Source organism: Phaethon aethereus, assembly GCF_964289735.1.
Source record: "Phaethon aethereus genome assembly, chromosome: 11".
NCBI lineage: Eukaryota > Metazoa > Chordata > Aves > Phaethontiformes > Phaethontidae > Phaethon > Phaethon aethereus.
The window spans coordinates 9,172,827-9,192,121 of NC_138587.1; the positions used below are offsets into that span (position 1 = coordinate 9,172,827).

The 19,295-nt window shown below is 49.1% G+C and overlaps 1 protein-coding gene across 8 annotated transcripts in view; it reads left to right on the plus strand.

Moving 5' to 3' along the window:
- CADPS (calcium dependent secretion activator) overlaps positions 1-19,295 on the plus strand; it is a gene marked incomplete at its 3' end in the record, with an annotated part of 218,948 nt that overhangs the window by 186,720 nt on the left and 12,933 nt on the right. For 5 of the 8 annotated variants that reach the window (XM_082004653.1, XM_082004656.1, XM_082004654.1 and 2 more), the window contains 4 exons: positions 2,135-2,209; positions 3,270-3,353; positions 8,224-8,256; positions 11,336-11,443. In XM_082004653.1, coding sequence (XP_081860779.1) covers positions 2,135-2,209; positions 3,270-3,353; positions 8,224-8,256; positions 11,336-11,443 — 300 coding nt within the window. Of the gene's footprint in view, positions 1-782; positions 798-2,134; positions 2,210-3,269; positions 3,354-8,223; positions 8,257-11,335; positions 11,444-19,295 lie in introns of all 8 variants that reach the window. The other 3 variants (XM_082004650.1, XM_082004652.1, XM_082004651.1) reach the window with 1 other exon arrangement.

Below are 19,295 nucleotides of genomic sequence, written 5' to 3' on the forward strand. Positions count from 1 at the left end.
GCTGCAGAAGGAAAATGTCATGGGGAAGACATCTCCAACACATGCACAACACCTTTTTCGGGTCCCCGTCACCCTGCAGTCACATCTCCAGCCATGCTGAGAACGGGCAGGTCACCCCCGGGAGCTGCTAAGGGCTGACTCTGTGTTAAACAGATGAATCAGAGCCACGATTCCGTAAGGGACCCCTGTAAGCCTTGACCTGCAAAGCAGGGCATGGAAATGGGAACGCAAATGCAAATGTCACTCGCTCGTTCGTGGATGTTTTTCCCTCTGAGTGGGCGCAGCAGATCGCAGCCTGTCCTCCCGCGTCGGTGAGGCTCTGAGTGGCCCCAGCCAGGACTTCGGCTGGGATGTGCTGCACCGTGTACCCCTGCCCGCCCTGCCCGCCCTGCCCGCCCTGCCCAGGCAGCAGGGCTCACCCCTCAGGCGCATCCGTCCCCAGTGAAGGGTGTACAGCTGCCCCGACGCTGAACCCTGCCTGTCGGCAGCCGGTCGCCTTCCTCTTCGAAGCAAAATAAAACCATAAGAGACTGTCAGCAGCGGTCCCTTCCCCCTGTTTTACTGCCTGCAGATACTCCGGGTAGCGATCTCTGGTACTTCAGTGAAAGCGGGTTTTAATCACGTTTCATTTTCCATTGCTTATTGTTTCTGTGCATGATGCTGCTGTTCTCATATGTCCCTTTTTTAAAAAGATTTTGGTTTATTTATTGTTTATCTTCATATGTTCTTTTTCCTGTCTTTTGCACTTTCCTCTTTATTTCTGTCCCAAATCATCTGAAAAGTTTGCTAAAGAGTGGGTAAGTGTGTCCTGCTTTTTTTTCTTTTTTCCAAATTCCTGTATTAATATGTTATTGTCATAGAAAAAAATCCTCAAGCTCTAGAGCAGTTCAGAGACTACCTATCAGACACTGAGACCAACAGCTAGCATTTGTAAAGCCCTCACAGTCTTCCTTCCTAAAGTCTGATTAGTATTTAAAGCAGATTTGTCTCTTTCAATGTGATTTGATGTTAACATTTTAAAACAATATTAATGCCAAGTGGTAATGAATATAGTGACTAGCACCAGTGCTTGAAATGTTTGACTGAAAAATCAAATGTTTTGTGTTGGAAAGCAGTCATAATCAGTATTTTCTCAGTCCATTGAAAATAAGAATATACTGTATGTTTTCACTAATTAAATCTTGTATTGGAAACAGGTCTTTTCTAAATTAGTAGAAGACTGTATTTTAGTACCTATTCTAGCCATATTGCAGCTGATTGCATCAGAGCTCCCAAGCTAAGCAAGGTTTGGCATGTGCAGAAATTGGGTTGAAGATTCAGAAACGCTGATGCTGCAGGCGCTGGCGTTGGTCAGCCGGTTCTGAGCTTGTGCCGCGGGATCTGCTAACGCCCAGGGCTCGGGGCCGCACTGCCTGCTGGCTTCTGCATGGGACAAAAAGGCTCATCTTGGCTTGTTGGGGGTTTTTAAATCTATCTCAGAGTCCCTGAGCAGAGCGTTTAAACAAGTGCTTAATTTGAACCATGCGCCCGCTGAACCCGGTGTGTAACATGCATTCACGTGCTTTGCTGCAGTAGATGGGAAGCGCACAGCATCACCTCCGGTGGCCCGACCCGCCGCAAACGCCCCTGGTGCAGCAAATCCTCCCCGCTCCCCTTCCGAGCGCCCTGCGGTTCGCGGTGCCCTAGGCAAGGGCTGCCCGTCTGTCCCCGGCCCCAGGCGTACCTCATCCTCAGGTGTGACCGCTGTGCAAAACGAACAGGATAATGCCCGCAGAACTGAAGCAAAAGCACTTCAGGGTCTCTGGGAGCACTGGGTGCCGGTGCTCACGGGGATGGCAAAGCCTGCCCTCCGACATGGGCGTGTGGCTCCCGGAGCTGCGGGCACACAGGAGAGGGCAGGGTCTGCCCATGCTTCACAAACTGGCGTAAGATTCTCCTGAGTTCAAGGTCTCTCCTACAAGTGTAAGTAACCACTGGCCGCTGCAGTGGAGCACAGGGTAATAAGCTGCATAATTCTTTGGTTTAATACCAAAGCATATTGTGCTTTACCGAGGGAAGAGGCTGACAACTGTAGAGCTCTTGCCTGTGATCAAGGCTAATATTTTCCTCCCCCTCTCCTTTTATTTTTCTTTAGCACCAGTACCATTCAAAAATAGATGAACTAATTGAGGAAACCGTCAAAGAAATGATAACACTCCTAGTGGCAAAGGTAACCTTCGGCTTCAGGTGAAGTGATTCACTGTTAACGTTGCGTTTTTAATATGTGCGTTTCCATTAAAATGTGACACGTTAAGATGTTGAATTGGCTTCTTGTTTCTCACAGGCAAGATCATACATCTCCCAGTCCTTTCATGGTGACTCTTTGATGATTAGGAACTGCGTGAGATGTAGTACGCTGCTAGCAGGGTTGCCATACTGGGCCAGAAGTGGTTCTGAGGAATGGGTGCTATGTTGATGGGGTAACACCCCGTGGTCAGCATCACCCGCGGCACTGAGGGTAGCTGCAGTCAGGGGGTGGCAACGCTAAATGCTGCTGCGTAGATGTTGGGGTGGCATGCAGAGGTGGTCACCAACTCCTACACATAAGGTTGTGCGGACAAAATAACTCATCTTGTGCAAGATCACCATATGCTCTTCTAAGAAATTAATTTAGAGGTGACAGTAGTGGGAAATACATTCCAAAATGTCAGGTTTAATTGTTTGGAAATTGTTTTTCATCAGAGTCAGCTCCTCTAGCTCAGCTGCCAGCATTTCCCCCGGGTTGTTGTGTAGGTCTGGTGTGCTAACATGGAGGGGAATTGGTACGTAGGGAGAAAGATGATGGGGTGTGTTTTCCTCTAGTTTCAAACTTTCTGAGAACAAGTCATCCCTATTATACAGTGGAGACCTTTAAACATAATCCGCCAACATATGCCAGTTCGATTCTTCTGCAAGAATACCCAGCTAGCTGCGTGCTTGACACTGCGTACTGGGAGAGAGAGCCGCCAGCTTCCCCATCCGGAGAGGCTGTGCTGGCTTCCCCGCGCGCCGCACCCACCTCCTGTCCCCAGCATCACCCATGACGCCGAGGGGCGATTCCCACCCAGCGAGGTGTAGCACCCAAAAGGCAATGCTCCTTTCTGCCCGCTCCCTGGCCCGCTGTGCTCGGGGACAGGGTGTGCATTCCTTTGGCAATGCTGAGAGCTCCACTGACTTCTCTGAAGCTGATGTTGATTTTTACACCCTTGTTCAATTATTAAAAATAATTGCAGTATTTTTTGTCTTCATAGTTTGTCACCATTTTGGAAGGAGTCTTGGCCAAACTGTCTAGATACGATGAAGGAACTTTGTTTTCTTCTTTCCTGTCATTTACTGTAAGTACAGACAATACTTTCCTTTCTTCTCCCCTCCCTGCTGAGTTGTAATCTCCTGCTCTCCCAGGACTAGATCGGCTACATAATAATTCTGCCATTCTGTGATATTTGAACACTGTAACCCCCACATGAATACACAAGCAGTATGCAGAGATAAAATACATAAACACCCAAGATTCAGAGGCCACCTTATTGTAGCACTGTGTAAAGCTATCTCTAGTCATCATTCATGCTGGTGGAGCTTATTCTGTTGAGGATGCGTATGAAGATGAAAAAAAATCATTGCACTGTACACGCAATTTCCCTAACTGAAGAAGATGCTTCATTGCCATCTTGCATGACAGGTGTGTTCCTTTGATTCTTCTGGCCATAACATCTTAAGAAATAAAAAACAAAATAAGGGAGATCTAAGGAGTGGCTTCGTGTTTCTGAAAGAGAACAAGACGGGGGAAATGGCATGAGGTTACGCAGCACAAGGTGCCTCTCATGACGCTTTTCTCCCCAACATTGCAGAACCAATCTGCAGCTCATCCCATTACATATCTCCTAAAAAAGCAAGACAAGAACAGTATCTGTGCAAAATTGGCCTCAGTATCCACAAAGGTTTAGCAATCTGAATTGTATTCCAGAAAAGTGTTGTGGCGGCTTCTTAGGACAAACAGATAGCAGCCGATTTTCAAAGGTCTTCTGAAAACGCATGCCAGAAATTTTACAAGAGCATCTGTTTGCCAGCGTGGCTTCTCTTAGCTCAGCTCACAGACAGGTGTGCACCCAAATGCATGTGGAAGTTGCTTGGAAAATTGCATTAACGTTTTCACCCCCCGGCCCCGCTGCCCGCCTGCGCAACCTGTCCTGCGCTCGCTTGTTCACAGAGACTGGGCAGGAGGCAGAAGGCACTGCCCTGTGAACTGGGAAGGCTTTCCAAAATCGATTTCAGGAGTTGCCTTAGCTACTTGCAATGGTCTGTTGTTTGCTGCCCTCGGGCCCCTTTTGCTGAGTTTGAGGCAGTTTTGTAGGATTTGTTTGGAAACGGGGATGGTAAGCTGAGGCAAGAAACTGCTGACAGGCAGCTGTGTGCACACAGAGTCTGGCAGCTTATCGGAACCGCCACGGGGTTCACACTAAGCCTCGCAGCTTTTCAGGTGTGCTGGAGGCACCTTGTTCTTCGGAGAAGGAGGGGAAGGGAGAGTGTCCCGCTCACTGCCCAAAAGTGCAGCTCTTCTCCCAGGATAACCCCTGCGTGGTTACAGCCCTGGGGCTGTGCTCGTCCTGCTCGGGGGGGATGCAAGGGATGGCTTGGGGTGGATGCCTTCCCTCGTTCCAGCGCTGCTGAGGGTGAGGAGATGCTCGCGTGCCAGCAGCAGAGGATGTGGAGGCGGCAGCTTTCCAGGCATCGGAAGTCCCAGCATCAGCCCGGGCAGACAGTGTAATGTGCAGCCTTCCTTCTCCATGAATCCAAGCTGTTCCTCGGCTGATGCTGCGCTGCTCCCACCACGTCCTACTGTTTACGCTGCCGAGCGCTGCTCCCTTCGATCGCTGAGCGAGCCCCCGGCTGCGCTGGGGCTCTGGGCGCCCGTGAGCCGGCAGCACATAGGTGCATGGTGCTCAAGCACCCTCAGTCTGCTGCTCCTCGGACACTTACTGACAATTAACTGTCGCAGCAGCAAAACAGTTTGTCCCGCTCCGACGGCCCCACAGCCGTTGAACCTGGCCCCATAGCTTCAGTTTCCTGAGTTTCCAGCCGGGAAGGCGTGTGCATCCAAACAGTTGTGCAAGCGAGTCGTGGTGCGTGCACATCCCCAGGAAGGTGCTGAGCCCTCGCCCCCATCAAGGAGCTGGGCGCACTGCGGAGGAGCAGGATTGCTCCTTTCCGGGCAAGGACATCTCTTGCCTTGGCCCGCTGGTTTACTGGAAGCCACTGGGCAGCACCAGCCACAAGAGGAGGCTGAGGGACAGCCCCGACCCCTTTGGCACTGGGCTTCAAAAGTCTCCCTCCCCTGCAGTAGTAATGTGACTTGCTGTGTTTAGTCTTTGCAATGATAAATAGAGAAACTCTCCCTTGTTGCAGCGTGCTTGCACCACCTCCCACGTTTTCCCTGTCTGAACCAATACAACAAAGTGTGATGGTCCAAGCCGCTGAGCTCTGGAAAGCATTAGTCTCCCACCCCCTTCCACCGACTTCTTTCATCGCGTGTTTTCCAGGCGCTCTGCAAGTGACATGTACTCGGGGGTCTTGTGACAGACAGTTTTATCACCTAGTAGGATATCCTCATTTCCAATTCTTGCCTCGAAATTCAAGATAAAATTAATGCGTCTGTTGTCCTAATAAATTCTCACTAGCCACTTCTCCTCGCAGAGCACTTTGGGAGGAAAATACCCTTCTAAATTTGGCCAAACTTTTTTTTTTTTTTTCCTGTTTGTTGCTACATTTAAGTGCATCTCGGCAGCAGCAGCCCAGGCCCTGGCTGGGCGTCTGCATGCGCAGATCCACTGAGTCACAGGAATGACAGCTGCTAAAATTCCCTTTAATCTGGATGGCCTCTGTAGGCGGAGAATTACACCTACGGTAATTAAAACTAAAGACTGCATATTACCCGAGGGAGACAGAAGTAAATGATCTTATTTTTGTTCTGCGCAAAATTTGTATGGTAAACTGAGACGTTTCATGGCAAAGTCACATACTTTGTGAAAAACGGCAGCCTAGCAAAAATCACACAACATCCGGCAGTTTGGAAATTGCACTAAATGTAGCCAAATCTGAGTTTAAAGAAAAACAAGTGATTATTCTGATTAAAGGGGAGTGGGCAGGAGAAGCAGCTCAGTTTTTTTGTGGGTGGAGGGGGGAGATCGCAGGAAGCTGACTGAGTTATTCTTGTCGCTTCTTGGCTTTGGGGAAGAAGGCAGCCCGAGACGGCGGCACTAAGCTGGACCTAAGAGTGCTAAATCCACGCTCAGATCGCAGGTTTCCTGGGGTGCCGCTCCCTGCGTCACATTGGAAGATCCGGGTGCACGGCACGGCGCGGCCCTGAGCGTGGACCCCGGCCTGAATTCTGCAGGCTGCCGAGCCGCATCGTTTTCCGCGCTTTCCTCCCGGTTGTTTTAGCTTTGCTGCTCCGAAGATGAGCTCCTTTGGAGCTGGCTCGGGCAGCCCTGCCCGCGGCTGCTCCACGCCGGCGTGGGTGTGCCGCGGCTGCCCGCCCCTCCGGAGCCGCAGCCGTTGGCGGGGCTCCAGCTGCCTTCACGCGTGGAGGCTGGAGCTCCCCCGCTCCCCTTCGGCAGGAGCAAGGGCGAGCGCTTCGCTACCTCCCCAGAAAGCTGTGAGGATAAATGCAGTGAAGGAGCGAGCTGTCCGGGTGGCCGGCTGGGCTACCTGGAGGAGAGACGAGCCTTGGCGCTTCGCTGGGAGCGAGGGCTCGGCGCCGAGTTTGCTACCTCCTTCAAAAACTCGTGTGCCGGGACGTGCCCCGGCCCCCTCCGTCCCCTCAGCGAGCCGGACGCCGGCGGTAGGCGCTCGGCGGCCGCCTCCTGCCCTTCCCTCTGTTCTTGCCCCCCGGCTCGGCAGCCCGGGTGCTGCCAATGCTCGCAGCGTTCACCCCGGCAATTACCACCAGTCTGGTCTTTTGTATCGCCTCATTGTGCTTAATTATGCACCCCCCACACACACCATATGAGTGCTTCCACCCACTCTCGCATTCTGTCTCACACATACATTCATTCTCTCGTTCGGGACACATAATTTATTCATCCCAAGATGCAACTGTGTGCATGTTATATTTAGGCTGTTTTAATGGTAGCTTTAGAAATATTTAAAAGCAGGTGAGCTTTTACACCCAAACAAAGATGGCCGGCAACGCTTACCCTAATTAAAAGCAGAAGCGTTGTGGAAAATCCCAGCCGTACTCTTTCCAGACACGGTGCCTTATGCTACAGTGGGAAAAAGGTCTCTCTGGCCAGCTGGGCACTGCTCGGTTGGAGAAGTCGGCCCCGACATTGGGGGCCACCTCGCCTCCCGCGCCAGGCAATGGGCACCCTGCTGCGGGGCAAACGGGAGACAAAGTAAATTTAGGGTCTTGCAGCCCCCACCGGCTTGTGAAGACACCGCAGAGTGCAGTGTCCACCCGCTGGTACCTTCTCTAAAATAAGATCTTTAAAAAGGGAGGGAAAATCCGTAGGAAACTCTAACATAGCTGTTCATAGTCTGGGACGCAGAAAAGCTTTGGGGGGCTTCTCTGTGGCGTGGCGTGAGCCCGCTGCCCCAGCACGCTGTGTGAGCTCCTGCCAGCGTCGGGGCCCGCCGCGGAGGGGGACAATAATGTGCCAGGCGAAGCCAGGGGCAGCACGCTGAGTGTGGGACTATGGGCAGGGGCAAAGTTGGGGGCCATTGGGCACTTCCCGGCGGCCACCCGGGTGCAGGTGCCTGCCAGCCCCGCCGTGCCGTTGTGCCCACGCTGCCGGCGGGCTCCCACGGTCCCGGGGATGCGGGTCCCGTCGGGAGAGACACGCGCTGCCTTCGGCGACACGTGGCATCGGGCGGAGAACAAGGCCTCCGAAGGAAATAACGATGTCTACTGACAAACCCCATCTTCCCCCGCCTGCTGAAGTAGAAGAGGGAGAAGCACAACTCCCACACGATCATCTGTTGCTATTAGAGCTTTAGCAGCAGTAAAGTTACCTCTCCAAAACAACAACAAAAATACCACCCTTGCCTATTCTTTGAGACAGGAAACGTCGTTTTTATCACCCCTTTTCTCCCACTCAGCATTATGTTGTCCCGAGTCTTGGCTGGAGAAGCTCTTACAGGTGTTTAAAGAAAAAGCAAAGACCTGAACACGTACTGATGGTGTAAACTCTCTTCTTGTTCCTTTTACAGGTGAAGGCTGCTTCCAAATACGTGGATGTACCCGTAAGCACAATTTAAACAACTTCTGTCATAGTAATTTGCATTGTGCTTTGGTTTATGGCATGTGTAGCAGCCCACGTTACGCGTTAACAGCTACGATTGAACCATGGGCCTTCACACTTCTAACATTTGAACGGGAAGGAATGTCTCCATGATGTTAATAATGAGCAGTTACCCTCTTACGGAGACCTATGAGGCTGTTTAGGCAATAATTTGCAGATGGTGTCAAAAAGGTACCATATTTATGCAATTGGCTTGAATCACATTTAAAAAAAAATGGGAGCAGTGCATTCTGTTAATTCTTCATTTGGACTTGTACAAATAGAGTATAATTTCCAAACAAAAAGGTCCAGACATGTTAGAACTGAGCCAACACACATCTAACACATTAGCTAATCTATTTTATTTTTGTTCTTCTAATTGTTGGTTTATTTTACTCTTTCGGAAAATGACTTTTTTATTACTTTGGGGAAATGGTGATGAGCTAGCAACATGTGTTTGGGAAATTTTTAATGAAAATAATTTTTTCCATTTTTCTGTAATTGGTATAGGAAAACTGTACATCGTCTCCTCTAATTAGACCTTGATTCATAAGGAAAAAAGCCCTTAACATTCTGAGACAGAGCACTTAACTTGCCAGAAATTTACATTTAAATTGAGTTGAAGTGTAATATATGAATGTTGGCTGGAATAAGGGGTTACTGTAACATTTACAGGCAGAGAGATCTTGAGCAATTAGAAATGAAAAAAGAGTAGATCTTAATATACCTCACCAAATCCTGCATTCAGTTAGACTGGGCAGTGTAAATTGAGAATAACTCCGTTGAGTTTGATGACCTATATGTATAGTGTATATATGTACATTTAACGTGGATGCGATTGCTCTGCATGCTCTCACGTGACAACATGGTTTATCAGACATCGTGGACCACGTTATCTGCGTTCAGTGTTTCCAGCCCTTTAGCCCAAAAGAAACCTTTCCTGCCAAATTGCTATATCTTTAGCCCAGCATGGGGAGGACAAACTCTCGAACAGTAAGAGGTCTTGCTTGGTTTAAAATATCCCAGTGCAGAGATCAGCATCCTGTTGTCTTGGAGTAATAGAAACAAGATATTAGAAAGAGGGACTCAAAATTCATTCCTAGCCCTAGAAAATGTGGAGATCCTTCATTCCTAGTTGTTTGAGTGCATCTTAAATATTTAGTCATTGGGAATTTGAGCACAGAACAATTATTTTAAGTAACTTTTAGGGCAAAGTATGGCCTTCTCTGGGGCCTCTACCTTCCTGTAAAGTAAAGCATCTCCAGGGAAGTGGTCTTAGCCAAATGCTTTATAACCCTCCCAAGCTTTTCCAAAAGCATCGTACCTGGGACACGCTTGGGAGGTCCATGGCATCACAGCCATTTAGGAGGAACGAGGCTCTGCTCCTGTCCTCGGAGCCAGTTAGACGCTCCAGTTCTTTGTGTAGAATAAAGCACAAATCATTCATCTGGGTTAATTTTTGGTTGTTTCCCACCTTCCCCTGGAAACGAAGCCATGTTACAATGGCTTCCTTGACAGCCCCGAAATCTTTGATGAAATCAACCACCAGCCCTGCGCAGCTCCCAGACCTTTGTGGGAGGATGCCCCATGGTCCATGAGCCACTGCCTTTCCAGGGGAAGGAGAAAGAAAAAACTGTTTGACTAGAGGACAGAGGGGAAATCCTGGTGTTGAACAGAAAACCATCAGTTAAATCTAATTCTGCAAACGCCATTGCAATTGTCTGGGTACAATCTAATCCATTTAATGCCACCTTGAAATGGGCACGATCGGCGTGCTGAAAATTGCTTGAAAGTGTAACACTTGACTACTGCCACATTTGTGTTGTCCTCATTGTTTTTCAAATTAATACCTTGTCATTGTTGCAGTAGGTGTTAAGAAATGTTACTGGCTTCCCAAGGGCCAAGCACTGGCCCTTTGCTTGATAATTGTTTGCTTTGTATTAAAAAACTCCCTTCCTACTGCTTTCCAAACTGTCCTCATTTTCACCCTGGAAATTACACAGATGTGTTAACTAACTTCAATTTACAGCGGCTGACAATCGTATCTTGCAGAGAAATGATACTCTGTGATCTGAGGTAAATCACAGTAATGGAAACTAATGACACTACTTATTAACAAACTTACAATATGCCATGGAAATTTAAAATTTTGTGGCAGCTCTTGTAATGACTCGTGTTACAGTATTTTAATGGGTTTCCTTTGAGGTAAGTTTAATTCCAATATATCAAGCAATGTGAACTCAAACAGGATTTTTTTTTAAAGTACTTTCCCATCCACCTGCTTCAGTTTCCATTTTCTTTAAAGAAATGCTGTTGTCCCCAAACTCTTACACACCTGTAAGTTACTGTTTAAAATCAGTTAAGTTCTGCAGAGAGCCATAGAGATGTGACAGCACAGGCAGGCTTCCTGCCGTTTAGCAGCGGCTTAAACATTCACGTAGACATAAATTCCCTGACTTACCATTTACCCAATTTATTCTTAAGAGCAGCAGTAAACGTGCCCTAAAGTGAGGGATCTATACAGAAGAAGAAAGGTGATTTTGGGATGCCTCCTGCAACGCGAGCTGCTTACTACACACATCCTCACAGCAAAGAAGAACCAAGAGCCCAGCTCCAGTTGTTAGCTTTCTACCTGCAGCAACCAGAGAGCTCGCACAGAGAAGATGACCCAAGAAAACAGCGAAACCCCAGCCCAGCTTGCTGGGTCATTCATTAGGTCAACAGCACCAAAGGTAGCAAGACAACTTCCTGGCATCGGTATGTCGAGGAGGAGCTTTATTCCTCCGGCCAGCTCTGCTCTAGGCAAAAGAAGAGAAAGAGCAAGTGTGTTTTCATGATCTTGTGCTGCACACAGCATTTTGCTGGGCACGGGGCGCAAAGCAGCAGGGCTCAGTGTCCATCAGGTAAGGAAAGGGCAAACTGCAGGAGGACGGCAGGAGATGGAGGAGAAGGAAAAGCAGCGATGAGGCTACACAGAGGAGCTGCCCCCTGCGCCGCTATTCATGTCTCTCTCTCTTTCTCTTCTTCTCTCCCCCATGCAGAAGCCGGGGATGGATGTTGCTGATGCCTATGTGACATTTGTCCGCCACTCTCAGGATGTCCTGCGTGATAAGGTCAATGAGGAGATGTATATAGAAAGGTTATTTGATGTAAGTAAATGCCTTCTCCTCCTTGGACACCAAGCAGGAGAGACCCAAAATGTGACAAAATAAGACAGGAGGATAAGTCACATTTTGAGAAAATTTATTGGTTATAGCTTTAAAAAATAAATAAATCTTTCCTTTCTTTCTGACTAAGGCTCGTATCTGCTCTCTGCCTGCTTTAAACCTTTACTCTAGTCTACTGTGTCTTGGTCTGTCTGTGTGTGGATTTTAAGGGAACAGCATCGTCTCAGAGAGCCCTTTACTATGTTTAAGCTTGTGGAAAAATCTCTTTGTAACAGAACATCTTGGTCATTGTTCTCACTGTTAAAATTTGAGCCAGGTTTTTGGCAGGTGCATTTGCTAAGGGCCATCTCTTCTGCACATTTTGCAGTGTGTTTCATTGACAAGCACTCCAAAACTGACAGTGAATTAAGCATACTCAATTTTAATTTTAAGAGCTAAGCAAAACAGAACTGATTAGGAACGGACTTTTCGTATTTCAGGAGGACCATCTTGTGGTGTCTGACACCAAAGGTAAAGTTGAGACATGGTCTCCTTGACGAAGACGGCACAGTAGGAGCTGACCCAGATGTTCAGAGCTCTTTTTCTGCTGCACAAGATAAACTCATTGGACTGTAAGAGAACAGTGACCTGTGATGCCCATTTGTTTTGGATTTGGATGCATGTTAACCGATATCTCTGTTTCTGTTGCTCTTGTTGCGTTATAGCCTTTCTGTCCTTGTAGCTGTTTTACAGTGAAGGTTTTCTGTTGGCAGCCAGCCTGTAGCATTAGTGTTTCAGTCTCTTTTAGGGTATTTGTCCATATATCGATTTCTGTTTGAAGCAGCTTCTGTTCCTACTTGCCTTCCTTTCATCTCTCAGCAGTGCCATTTCTCAGTCTCTCGGCTCTGGAACTGTAACAACCTTCCTTGCTTTCTTTACTCGCTCGTTTGCTTCCTCAGTGTGCAGGGAAAGCCGCTTTTTCTCCCAACCAACCTCCTCCTTCACTCGATACCTCTCTTTCTGCGCATCACCTGTCCCTTGGAAACCTCTTCCTCCTTTACAATTCCCACTCTTTCTTTCTCCCGTACCTTATTGGATTAAAATGGAACTTATCTCTCATGTCAAATGTTTTATCACATTATATCAAGTGGCATGAATTAGAGTCAAATAATCTTACTGTGTACATCTACTAGCATGACCCATATCCACTGAGAATGCCTCATTCATGCACGGAGCACAGCAGTGCCTCCGCCGGGCGCCGCGCGTGCTCGCTCCGGGGAGAGTTTGCCGCGCGGAGCACCAGACGCAAATCACCCATCAAGCAGGCATGGGGAGAAAAAACAAAACATAAAACAAAAGACTGTCGCTTCCATCTGCAGCAGGCCTGCGAGTGCATTGCTCGTTTCTGTTGAAATTTATTCCATGAGCAGTTAAATTTCCAGACCTCATCTGGACTGTTCTTTTCAATGCCCACACTGCCTTTTCCCTCATCCTTTCCCTATGATTCACAGTTGGTGTGTTTGTACCCTTTGGGCCATTACTTCCAATTTTCGAAAGGCTGTAATTAGCACAAATATTGATTTCAGACTGATCTGCTCATACTTAGTTTTACCAAGCCATATTTTAAACAAATTAACAGTTGACAGGAAAAAAAAAAAAAAGAGCAGCAACCTTGGTGGGAAAGCAAAAAGTGCAAAACCTTTCCTTGCCTCCCTGCTTTCCTCAAGTCTTCCTGGTCCGTGTGGAATAAAATGATCAAGAGTAGGGTTTTTACATTGCTCTGCGTGTTCGGACCCATCGCGGCTGCAGGCAGGAGCCGCAGCCTGCAGGAGCTGTTCCCGTTCCTGTTGCCGGCGCTGGCGAGGCGGCGTTGGCACCCAAAGCCTCCGGCGTCTTCGCACGCGTCGCGCGTACGTGAGCGTGCGGCGCAAGCGGGGCGAGCTGCGGGGCCCTTGGTTCGCAAGGAGGGAAGGGGACGCGCCGAGCCCGGGCACCCGAGGTTGGAATTGTGTTTTGAGCGGCCGTGTGTCGTCTTCGCTGGGTTGCAGCTGAAGGAGCAAAGTGCCCCTGAGCTGCGGCGCTGCTGTTGGGTCAGGAGCAGCAGGTTTATGAGTACGTGGGGGTCACCTGGGCCCGGGCCCCGTTTAAATCGGTGCCATGTTCACCTGTGTTTCGCTAAGGACAGGAGCAAGTGCTTAACGCTGTTGTCCTGAGCTTGGTCTCAGCCACAGTCCTGCAGCCCTTTTCCCCCCTCACCCACCGCAGCGAAGCAGCGTGGCCGCGGGGTCTTTAAGCTCCTTTGGTCTCTGCACCGATGGTCATATTTTCCGAGGACATTTTAGGTGCTAGCTACCTTTCTATTAAGAAAGAGAAGAGGAATAATCAAAAATCGTATTTACAGTCCTGAATTAGACTCGGGCCGGGTTTTGTTCTCGCTTTCCCCCGCACAGCAGAGGAGCAATCCTCTTAGCTGCAGAGTTTCTCCAGCCAATGAGATTTTTAACACTTTAGAGTCCGGCTCCTTCGCTGGCTTAGTGCAGGGATGCTGGCTTACCCCAGCCGAAAGCTTAGTCCGGTTTTAGGATGTTGCGTGTTCATAGGTGCAGCAGTGGCAGGTAAACAGCGTAAATCTGTCTGCAGGCAGCTCTTCTGGTCTGAGTGGGATCGCGTCAGAGACACTCGCAACATGGGGCTAAATCCCTTTCTGTGCAGTCGGGAAAAGACTTCTTTTTTTTGCCGTGAGCAGTGCGAGAGCAGAGATGCACAGTGGTTGCCTGTCGCATGCTCGGTGGCGTTTGTAGCTCCCGGGGTATTCCCAGTTGCCACATTTCTCCTCAGTCCTGCCCAGCATTTCCATTCTTTTCCCCTTTGCTTCCTCCCAGGAGCAGAGGCTGCAGAGTGTCTTAGGCCACCTCCCAGCAGAAGCTGGGTTAACGTGTCAAATAACATGGTATTTGCCATGATTTTTAGCTCAGAAACCATCTCTCTTCCCCTGCATCGCACGCCTGCTCACACCTGCAGAATAGGGCTATGCTCTTTGGGAGGTACTGGTGTTTGTGGAAGATGATTACTGTGATATTTCTGTGTGGTCCGTGTGTTAATCCTCTTAATTCTACAAATTAGTCAGGGTTTCCCCGCCCCCCCCCAAAATATAGTCATCTTAATTTTAAAAATCTGTATTCTTGGGATCGTTGAACGAACAGATTGATCGTGGAGTTCTGCTGGTAATCAAAACCTAACTAGCTTTTTGGCAGTGCTGTTTACTGCAGAGTAACATGACTTATTTACTTGGCCTGGCTCACTAATTTGATAACATTTAAAGCTAAAACACTGTAATAAGGCCCGTTGGTAGAGAGCAGTGGTAACAGAAGAGTTTCAGAACAGCATCGTGGCATCCACTCCCTGCGTTCCTCTGCATGGCTGGGTGCTTTGGGATTTAAACTGCTGCGATGCTTTGCACCCAGTGCAGAAGGATCACAAACTCTGTGATGGAAAGTGAAATTTTATCACTTTTTCCCCGGAAAGAGGACAGAGTTGACATGCAGAATGTGACAGTTTATAGGAACAATGAGGCAGAGGCAGGCGGGTATATCTTAAACATGGGGAAAATACCTTCAGGGTGATCTTGAGTATTCAGACCAATCCTGCAAAATTCAGTTCCCCTTTGGCTCAGGACACTCAGAATTTCGTAGGATCAGCGTTTATATATCCATAATTTTGTCTGAAGGCAGTTGGAGTTTTACTCCTAAGGGTTGTGCCCTTTGGTGGAAGTTATTTATACATATGTGTATGTGTGTATATCTTATCACACGCCCTTAGATACTCACATTATAGGTTTCAACCCGTCAGAACATATGTGATCCAGAAAGCCTATGATTGACTAGTAGATAGTGTGAATGCCAACCTTTCTTCCTCAGAAATTGGTGAACACTAATGTAAAACGTAGCGAGAATGTTTCCTCCCCAGCCGCAGGCGAGTAGCACGTACACAAAAGACTACTGAATGTCGAGTGCGCTCCCTGAGATCCTGCGAATTCCAGCATCCTGATGCAGTCCCTAAATAGTGCAGATGGCATTTTTCTCTCTGATGATTAATTCAATATCTTACCCAAAAAACCAAAAACATGCTTTTGATATGGGAGATCAAAACACCAAGAGAAGCTCCTAAGATTGCAAGGACCTAAAAAAAAATTAATTTATTTTTTTCCTCCTTGTACTTCTTGAAGACACCAGCCTGAGTAGAAGATAAGGATTAAAACAGATGTGCTTAGTGCTAGTTCATCTGCTTAAATCTAGCAGTCTCTGAGATCAGTGATTAAAAAGCCATCTCTAACTTTGATGAAATCCACTGCAATGGTAATACTGTGTCTCTGATCGCTTTCTTATGGGCCTCATGTCTGCCTAAACCGGACATAGAAAACATTTCACTGGAGATGATACATGGATTATATGGGTCAATTATACACTTAATCTGCCTTCTGGGGATTAAATGTGCATAGATTGACCCTGCGTATTTGGCTTGTCCTTGGCAGTTATCAGATCAGGAAGGTTGCCTTTACCAAAAAGTCTGGTAAGAACTTAATCACGCAGTGATACAGCCCGCTGAGGTGGCGGCAGTCTCGGTGCTTTTTGCAGAAGGCAGTTTTACCACTTCACTGTCACTGTGTGTGTTCAGCTTCCCCAAAGGTCTGTGCCACAGCCGGGATACCGAACGGAGTATTTTCTCCTGAAATGAGAAAGCGAGCCCGTTCGTCTCTGCAAGACGGAGGCGTTTCTTTTGTCTTGACGTTGGGGTGGGATCGGTGGGGTCCGGGTGGGCGTAGCGGGGAGGGCGATGGGGGAGACCGGGGGTTTGCTCTGCCCTGTGCCATCCTTGGTGCAGAGGGACCGTCACTCCCGGTGCTGTCCCAGCAGCGAAGGAGAAGCCGTGGCTCAACTGTTAGGGGAGCCAGCGTCTCCTTCCCACCGCCCCGGGGAGGCACAAGCCCTCAGCTGGGGCTCTAGCGCCAGGTCCCATCCCGCAGGCTCAGCTCAGTTGGGTTTTTAGGAAGCCCCAGCGATATCCCAAGGCTGATGTTGCAGCTGGTGGGTTTTTGTTGCCTTTCCCTAGCCCAGAGCCCAGCAGGAGTGCCAGACCTGAGGACGTGGCTCAGGACTGTCCTCTTGTTTCCAAAGGTGGCTGCCCTCGCTGGTGACTGACTTCTGAAGATCAGAGATATTGAGTGATAAGGATGCAGGGCACTGTGCGAGTCTCAGGCTTCAGCAACATCCTGATACAAATTTCCAGGAACCTGACTGAGCACTTCTCACTGGTTTACTGGAGGATCCACAGGCAGGTCAGCATGTATTTCTGATTTGGAGCCTGATATCACACCTGAGTATAGGGAAAAATTACAAAACAGAGACTGACAGCTAGATCATTTAATTCAGCAAGTCCTCTGCAGATGCTTAAGCATTAGCTTATTCTTAAAATCAAAGCTTTTGCCTTCAGTGTGGTTACCCCCTTGAATTTTGGCAGCTCATTCAAGGCGTGCTTGCAGGATCATGGCATTTCTTGCTGAAGTGTAAGCCTTGCACGGCACAATCAAACGCCAAGAGTGCCCTTCTCACCCTCCCTTCTCCTTCCCCTCCTCAAACCCAAAAGCCTGGTCGTGAGTCAGTGGAGCTACTCACTGTGAGTTAGAATTACTCACAGGAGGACGGGTGGCAGGATCAGGGGAAGAGCGGATATCAGGCTGCGTGCTGGGCTCCCATCTAATATCTGCTTGCAGCCGCACTCACCACTTTCTCTTAGACAGACAACAACCTGTTTCCCTCCTACGCAGCTAGACTGCTCATTAGGGCACTAACTCTCTCCCACTCCCATCCTGATATGGCCTCCACTGAGCTATTTCTTCTGCCTTGTTTTTTGCTTCCCCCCCGCTTCCCGAGTGAGTTGTGAAATGAAGACAATTAGGCAGATCGATCCCGAGGAAGTGCAGCTTGCTTTTTTTTTTGCTCCTCCTGCATCTTTAGAGGAGCCAGAGCAGCGCAGCTTTCGCTGCAGAGGCTGCCACAGCCCTTGGCTGGCTCGGCAGGACTTGGACCCGGACCTGGAGTCAGTCTCACTGCAGTGAGAGAAAAAATAGTTGTGATGGCAATTGTCTGTCTATCTTCTAGGAGGGGACAAATTGTCTTTGTCCTGAGGGGGCACAGTGTGCACCGTCCTTCTGCAGTCTCTTTTTCTTGCCACTTGCCCTCTCGGAGCCACACGGGAGCGGGGAGAGGAGCTTAGCACGGACACCGCTCCTCGGAGCCAGCCCTCGTCCTTTGACGCTCCCATACGTGAGCTTCACGCAGCAGCAAGCATGCACTGGCATGTGGCCTCCCGCCTCTCCTGCGTTCCCCTTAGCAAGGTTTCTTTCCTGAAGTGCTCATTTAAGTAGGCTCCATTTAATTTATTTTAGGGAGAGTCTTAATAAAATAAGTCCTAGATCTGTCACTGGATTTTACATGCTCGTAAGGGGTTTTTTCCCCTCCTAAATGTCTTTATCAGAACAGCTTTTCATGTTCCAGTAGACATTTGGTTGAAGACAGTTAATTTGATTTCTTTTCCAGAGGAGATTTTCCATTAATCATTCTAAGGAGGCAGACTGATTGCTCCGTTACGTTAAGGTCAGCATGGGCTTGCTAACGTCATCCGCACAGTGCTTTTGGGCGTCAGGGATTTTTGTTTTAGGGCCGGCACTGAGTGAAAGAGCCTTTATTTCCCAGCAGACGTGGGTAGCCAAGGTAGGTTTTGGGGAAGAGGTGCCATCATGCTGTATTGCAGGCAGCAAGGCACCCGCGATGCAGAGCGCCTTTTTCCAAGCAGCTTCTCTGCTCCCTGCGCACATCTGTAACTGCGTACGAGTCGCACAGTGTGCTCTGCGCGGAAGCTGCCTTCCAGCTTCGTTTAAGAGGCCTTAGCTAATTGGAGCTCCAGGCTTGTGGGTCATCAGGAAGGAGAGCCTGAAGGTGCTGGCGTTCCCCGTGAACCCCAACGGGTGCCGGCTGCGCCTGGGGGTGCGAGGGGCGTGGGAAGGGCCGGGATGTCCCGGTGCACGCAGATGTGCGGGGCTGACCCCCGAGCCGGCCGGGGCACGGCTGCCATGGGGCCGAACCCCCCGCTGCCGGCGGCTTTGCTCCCTCCCTCGGGGCTGCGCAAAGGGCCTTTGCCCAGAGGAACTTGCCGTGCACGCAGGGGTGAGCCCATGGCCCCTGCACGGACAATGGAGAATTGTCTGGTTTCCAGCAGTGCCTTCAATCCCTCTTTTCCTTTTCTCCCCCTGCAATGCAGCCCCACACAATCGCTGCCATTGCCTGCGCCAGCCAGCGGTGCATGTGAGATTAGCCGTCCCAGGTCACTTCGTTCCTCTTGATCTGCGGCTCTTTCCCTTCCCGGTGCTCCTTTAAACCTGGCCCTGGATGTGTGATATCAGCATTCAAAAATGCTTAGCAGGACTCGGGCAGGGAATGCGTTTTCTCCAGTGTGTAACCCCAGGGATGATACCAGGGGAGCTGCTCCCTCCCGCGCTCTGGACCGAGGTACCTGCGCAGCCTCTAGCTACCTTTTTGGAATTTGCGGGCTACAAAAGAGCCAGCTAAAGTCTATCGAGTCCCACGTCATGACAGCTTTCAATTCAATCTGATAACAAGTATAATTAAAGTATCCCACGGCATGCATTACTGTATTGCATCTTATTGAGCAGCTTTGCATCTGGTTATACTGTCACTGCGTTGCACTAACAGAGCCCTATAGAAGCGGGACAGAAAAAAAGCAGCACTCTGTGTCGGTATTGTGTTTTACTAAGATGCTTTATATAGAAACTGACAAT